Here is a 6,722-nt window from a genome sequence, read left to right on the forward strand (position 1 = left end):
AAGTACTCCAGAGTGTTGTTCAGCATGGGGGTGAGTAGAAAATGAAGGCTAATCATGTTTTGGGTGTACTATTCCTTTAAAGCCTTTTTTCTCCAAAAGTAAATTAAAAAAAATAATAATAATTCAACAAAATATGGAAAAAGATAAAAAAAAAAGAATAAAATCTGAAAAAACAGCACAGTTACACTCTCTTCTTCTTCGTCTTCTCTCTTTTTAATTAGATTTCTTCAAAGTTTCATTTTGCTTGAATTTTTTTTTTGCTAATTTCCATCTACACACATGTTCTTTGTTGCAAAAATAATGGACCAAATTTCACTCCATACTTTAATATAAGTTTTGAATTATTGCCCCGGATTCGGATTGGTTCCTTCTCATCAAAGTGCTCCACTTTAAATCGCCTCCTTGTTTCTCATTGAGCTTCTAACCAATAGGCTGAATATCTTTATTGGCAGGAAATGATATCAGCTAACAAACACTGCAGTCCAAATGGTCTGCAGAATACAAAGATCATAATGGCAAAGGATCAGCATCTGCAACATTAAAGCCTCCCCATAGCATGATGCTGCCACCACACAAAGCTCCTGAGCTGCATGAATGAAAGGTGCTAATTCTGTTTGCGGTTGGAACCTAACAAAATGCAGGAACGTTCAGAAGATGCGAGTCCTTCAGCCATTCCCTGTATGCCTCTCAACCCACCTTATGTCCCTGGTGCTTGCCGTATTCCTTACACACGCAGCACATGAGAGGCCCCGACTGGCAGGCCTCCTCCAGACAGACAAACTCGATGGCGTGAACCTGGTGCTGCGGGCAGAGCATCTTCTCGTGAGGTTTATCAGCCAGCGGCACTCGCCGGTGTTTGGCCAGCGTGCGGGTGGAGTGGGTGAGCTGGGAGCACTCTGCGCACAGGTGCGTGGCGCACACCGTGCAGTACACGGACGCCGTGTGGCTCTCGTCCTCGTCGCAGCGGATTATACACTGCGGAGAGGAAGCGATACGGTTAAAACCAACAAGCTGAGGAGACGGAAGAAGGTGTGAAGGTGACCGCCTTACTTCTCCCATCCCTTTCAAAACATCCTCCGCCATTCCTGACTGGTTGCTCGCTCCGTTCTGGAGTCGCTCCAGGAGTTCAAGCAGAGCAAAGTTCTTCTTTAGACCCCAAACTCCAGAGTCCCCTACAAAGACAGACAGAAACAAACATCTTTTACTTTTTTATGTTTTCCGCTGGTTTAAAAGAATCCTTCCTGCAATAATGACAGTAGGAAAATTAGGAAATACCTGCACTGCAAAGGCTTCAGTGAAAATAACAGCCTGATGCAATAAAACCAATTGAAAGATATCACAGTGCCTTTGTTGCTTCTGCTTTAATAGTGATTAATAGTGATAACCTTTTTTCTTTGGCTGTCCAGGTAGAGACACCTTTCAGTCCTAAAACCTGCAGGTCCTTCTAAAAGTATTCAAACCTGTTCAGTTTGGGGTTTTTTCTGATGATTTTTATTGGATTTTTTTAAAACCACATCAACAAAAGATGTAATGCTGTAAAAAAAAGCCTCCTCACAGCATAATGCTGCCACCACCATGCATCTCTGTAGGGATTCTGTGTTTGAGATCATCTGATCAGAGCTTTTTCATTTTTTTCCACCACCTTTCTTATGTTTTTTCCTATTTATTTTATAGCCTTTTTTTTTAATTAATTTTTTAAATGCATTTCTGAAGCTCCATCTGATTAAACAGGTCTTTCTTTTTGAACAATGTTCTCCTTTTAGGTTGGGCCATTCTCGTTCCACTGCAGGATGACCGACGAACAGCTAAATGTGATGAGCAAAGTTTAGCATTAGAGCTAAAACAGTTGATTAATTGGACAAATCATTATTAAAATAATCGTTAACTAATTTAGCATTCAATTAATCATTAACTGGAAAATAGAAACTCTAAAACAGGCCTTTAGTTGACAGAGAAACACATTTAAAGCAGTAATTATACCAAAACTGCAAAAGAAATATGTAAACATTTTGTCAATATCCTCTATCCAGAACTCCTCAAGTGGAAAATAATTAGTTTTACCAGATTTAATGCTGCAAAACATCTTATTTAAGGAACCTTTTGCTATTAATTATTACGGAGCCCCAAAAGGGACATCGCCTTTGCGAGATCTCGCAAAACTGTTGCTCTTAAAAGTTAGTTTTTTCCCTCCATGTCCCTTTAGGGGCTCCGTAGGATTGCATACTGACCTTGTCTCTCTTCATTCGTGTAATGTCGGGTTTTGGGACTTGTCTATAAATTAAGAACCTCTCCAAATCTTCCTCCATGGTTGTAGCTGACACATGGGCGTATTATCATCCCATAGCAGTACACTTTGCACCTCCACTGTTGTGTGTTTAACTTTCGGTTCGCTGACATGGCAAAGCGTTTTGCGAGCTCTCGCAAAAATATTGCGGGATCTCGCAAAAGTATTGTGGGATCTCGCAAATTTTATTTTTTTCTCCATGTCTCTTTAGGGGCTCCGTAGATTATTAATCATTAATTGAAAAACAAATCTACAGATTTCCAAGTTTGAACATGTTTCGCTTTTTCAGTTCTAAATGTGAAAAAAAGTTTCCTGGATCGGGAGGCGAAACATCTTCACACTTGGAAATAAAGTCCAGTAAATTGTTTTTATTTATTTCTTTTTTTAATGGAATGACTACGATCTGGATTAGTGAGAATTTTCACCATCATAATCTACGGATTAATAGATTAGCAAAAACAATAACAGCTGTTGGCTGTTATTCATCCTTTCTTTTTTAAATACATTAATGTCTAAATACCCATAAACATAAATATCAGTGTATTTTGGTTATTTTGTGTTCTCAACAATAGGAAAGCATTCAATAAATATATGTTTGAGTTCATTTTTGTAAAATATAAAAACCTAATGAAAGCGTTTGTGTCGAGTAACTGTAGCTCCATCAGCCTCCACCTCCTCACCAGCTTTCATCACAAAGCTACACCCTCGCCTTTCCCCATTCGTTACAGAGATGGAAGTTGATGCTATTTAATTTCCCTGACAGATTATATATTTATGCAAACTGTGCAGCTGTGATATTCAGGCAATGCGGCGCCTTCCTGCTGGGATCCATATGCGTGTTCACTAAGAAATGATCAAACATACACTGCAAAACACTGAAATCTAAGTCATTTTTCTCTTAAAGTGCGTGCATTTATTTTCTTGATTTGAGGAATTTGCCGATGGAACGAGACCAGTTACATTGAAGATAAGATTAAACAAATGCATCATCTTATTTCAAGTGAATGTTATCTAATAATCTTATTTTAAGAGTAAAAAACTTCATTCCATTAGCGAATCATCTCATTTAACTAGTCAAATTAAGGGTAAATATTCTTAATTTAAGAGATTTATACTTATTTCTAGATTGTTTTTGCAGTTTTTGTTTGTTTTTACTATAGGACCAGTCTGATATAACACAATTTAATACAATATATATAATTATGGGGTCCCCACTCCATCAGTTTGGGGGTCCTTAAACCAGAAATCATTGAAGACACCTGCCCTAGATGATTAATGACTAAAAATCCAATTAAAGGTGATCATTTGCAAAGCACTCTGGGAAATTCAATTCTTAACCTTCAGTCAGTTTGGTTTCACTTTCCTAAAAAGATTGTATCGGCATCCAGTGTGCAGGAGAACCATCCAACCATCCATGCGTAACTCACCCAGCTCTGTGACCTGTCTGTCGAAGGGGCAGCGGACCGCTCTGCCGTGCAGAGGCAGCCGGGTGAGACAATCATGACACACCGTGTGACCGCAGAGCAGAAGGCGAGGGACCTTATCCCCCTGCAGGGAGAACACGTCCTCACACACACCGCACTCCAACACCTGCAAGAGACAAAAGTGAATGAATATTAGTGATCCTGGAAGCAGCATGGTGGGGGGAGCGCTCACTATGAGCTCAGGCAGAAGGATGCTTTGCTCCAACATGAAGTCAAACCGATCAAGATCATAATGTCAACTTTAATCCTAGTGCGGAGCTCTTCAACAGGGGGTCCGCTGCAGGATGACAGACGAACAGCTAAAAGTGAAGTTTGGCATTAGAGCTAAAATAGTTAATTAATTGGATAAGTCATTATTGAAATAATCGTTAACTAATTTAGTATGCAATTAGTCATTAATTGGAAAATAGAAACTCTAAAACCAGCCGTTAGCCAACAGAGAAACACATTTAGAGCAGTAATTATATCAAAATTGTAAAATAAATATGTAAACATCCATTTAAGATTAAAAAAACTTTTTCTTCTGTCAATATGCTCTTTCCAGAAAATATTTAGTTTTACCAGATTTAATGCTGCAAAACATCTTATTTAAGGAACTTTTTGCTATTGATTATTAATCATTTAATTTAAAAACTAATTTACAGATTTCCAAGTTTGAACATGTTTCACTTTTTCAATTCTAAATGTGAAAACAAAGCTTCCTGGATGGGAGGTGAAACGTCTTCAAACTTGGAAATAAAGTCCAGTGGTTTTTTTTATTTTCTTTTTTTTTTTGGAATGACTATGACCTGGATGAGTGAGAATCTTCACCAGCATAAACTACTTGGCCAAAGTCCTGAATCGATTCCATTTTGATTCACACAATTCTAAATCGATTAATTTAGATTCAATCTGTTTTTACAATAATGAAAGTGGTTCAACTGTGTTTCAAAATACTCCTGTATTTTATTTTTTCCTGTCATATTAAACACAAAGTGCAAACTTGTAAATCAGAAAGTTTAAATTTGAGATGTGAACAAAACTGTCTAAAAGGGGAAACTTGTTTGTGAAAAGTGAAAAAGTGAAGCCTCACTCGAGCAAACAGACGTGACACAGCAGACATGCATGAGCTGCATTATCTCCACTGCACAAACCATATTAGCAGTGTTGTCTCTAACAACTACAGGGTGTTTTCTGTTCAGCCCCCATTTGTTAATGTCTTCAGTCAACCTATTGGCTATATTTGCAGCTGTCTGGCTCGGAGTAATCTTGAGAGCATCTTTCCTGCTCATTTGAATGAATGATTAAATTAACGTCACGCGCGTCACTATAAAATGAATCGATCTCATTCTAGACATTGATTGTGCAAAAATGTAAAGGAATCGCTTCAAAATCGATTAAATCGATTTTTTTTACTCAGCCCAAGTCTTTATATTGTTTGCTTAGGATTTACAACAAATATGGATTTACTCTGAGATTAAATGACACAGATTCTGATTACTGGATTAAAGAATTGGCAGACATAAATACAAGCTACACTTTTCAGATTACCTTTCTGAAAATCACATTAGACCTCTAGATCAGAGGTCATCAACAGGGGGTCCGCGACCCCTAGGGGTCCACAGAGGTACTGCAAATGGGGGTCGCCAAAGTTTTGGTTGATTAGACTTCTTTTAATATCTATTCCCTCCTGCAATTTTTTCCACTGATTAAAATGCCTTTAAATCCACATTATCATGAATTCAACACACTGAAGTAAACAGATAAATGGAGGCAGAAGATGTCTTTCAGTCATCAATGCTCACATTCAGCGACACACAGGAGCTCTTTCAAGCTGGACACCGTTTCATCACAACACCTGTCCCATCAACCAGGAATCAGAAATACTTTAACAATCCCAGGGAGAAATTACTTTCGCTGCATTGCTCCATATGTAATAGAGTGACTATAGGACCAGTTTGATAGAACACTATTTCATACAATTCATCTAATTATGGGGTCCCTGCTCCATCATTTCAAGGTTCTGCGCCTGGGAAGCGTTGCAGACCCTGATCTAGAGTATTTTTTATCCGTTTTACTTTAAGCAAACACGCAGTTTTTCTCTTGCAGCTCAACAAAATGTGAGTTTTGCTGCAGTGATCCTAAACTAGTAGCGATGGAGACATAGCCAGCCTGTTAGCATGCTGCAGCGCCTGGAAACACCAAAAGCAGTTTAGCACATTTTTAGATTTATTTCTCAGAATAACAAGAGAGCAACACTATTATGAAAAAAATATACAGACGCAGTTCATATTAAAGTGAAGGTAGATCCTCTTTTGGCAGCCGTTGCCAACGCCAACGCAGCAACATTAGCTTTTTTTTTTTTTATAAGAAGCCATGAAGGCGATTAAGAGCAGAATTGGCTAAACAAACCCCGGGCGGCCATTAGACTGTGTCTGTTTATAGTCGGTGACATAACTCTAACCTTGACGCTGCCTCCATGGGCTCCCCTTCCATGCCGGAGACAGGGCTCCATCGTCGCTCCAGCGCCCTGCTTGTTTATTCCTGCTGCAGCGGCGGCCATTACGACAGAGGAGGACAATCCCCCACGCACTTCCGGTTTCGTCTGCTAGGCGCTGTTAGCTTCCAGAACCTAGATGAAATGCGTTTAAAGTTTATAACAGGGGAATGAAATACTGATGGGTTTGCCCCCCGATGTCCATCAGTCCTAACATGAATCCCTTTGTTGTCATGTTAATAATTATGTCATTATTATCTGCCATTCCTTTTATTTTTTGGTTCCTTATGAAAAGATAAAAAAGTTAACAAATATTTAAATTTTATTTTTAGTTTAATATGGGAAAAAAGTCAGAATTCTGAGATTAAAGTCAGAATTCTCAGAAAAAAGTCAGAATTCTCAGAAAAAAAAGCCAGAATTCTGAGATTAAAGTCAGAATTCTCAGAAAAAAGTCAGAATTCTCAGAAAAAAAAGCCAG

General features: G+C 38.5%; 1 protein-coding gene across 1 annotated transcript in view; it reads right to left on the reverse strand.

The window, feature by feature from the left end:
- Positions 1 to 6,340, reverse strand: part of trim23 (tripartite motif containing 23) — an 8,775-nt gene extending 2,435 nt beyond the window's left edge. Inside the window, exons 1-4 of the mRNA XM_015391430.1 lie at positions 6,212 to 6,340; positions 3,712 to 3,874; positions 1,051 to 1,172; positions 697 to 975 (exon numbers count right to left, since the gene is read on the reverse strand). Coding sequence (XP_015246916.1) covers positions 697 to 975; positions 1,051 to 1,172; positions 3,712 to 3,874; positions 6,212 to 6,310 — 663 coding nt within the window. The 5' untranslated portion in view covers positions 6,311 to 6,340. The remainder of the gene's footprint in view (positions 1 to 696; positions 976 to 1,050; positions 1,173 to 3,711; positions 3,875 to 6,211) is intronic.
- Positions 6,341 to 6,722: the final 382 nt, after the last annotated feature.

The sequence above is a fragment of the Cyprinodon variegatus genome, unplaced genomic scaffold (genome assembly GCF_000732505.1).
Source record: "Cyprinodon variegatus isolate N-32 unplaced genomic scaffold, C_variegatus-1.0 Scaffold540, whole genome shotgun sequence".
NCBI classification, from domain to species: Eukaryota; Metazoa; Chordata; class Actinopteri; order Cyprinodontiformes; family Cyprinodontidae; genus Cyprinodon; species Cyprinodon variegatus.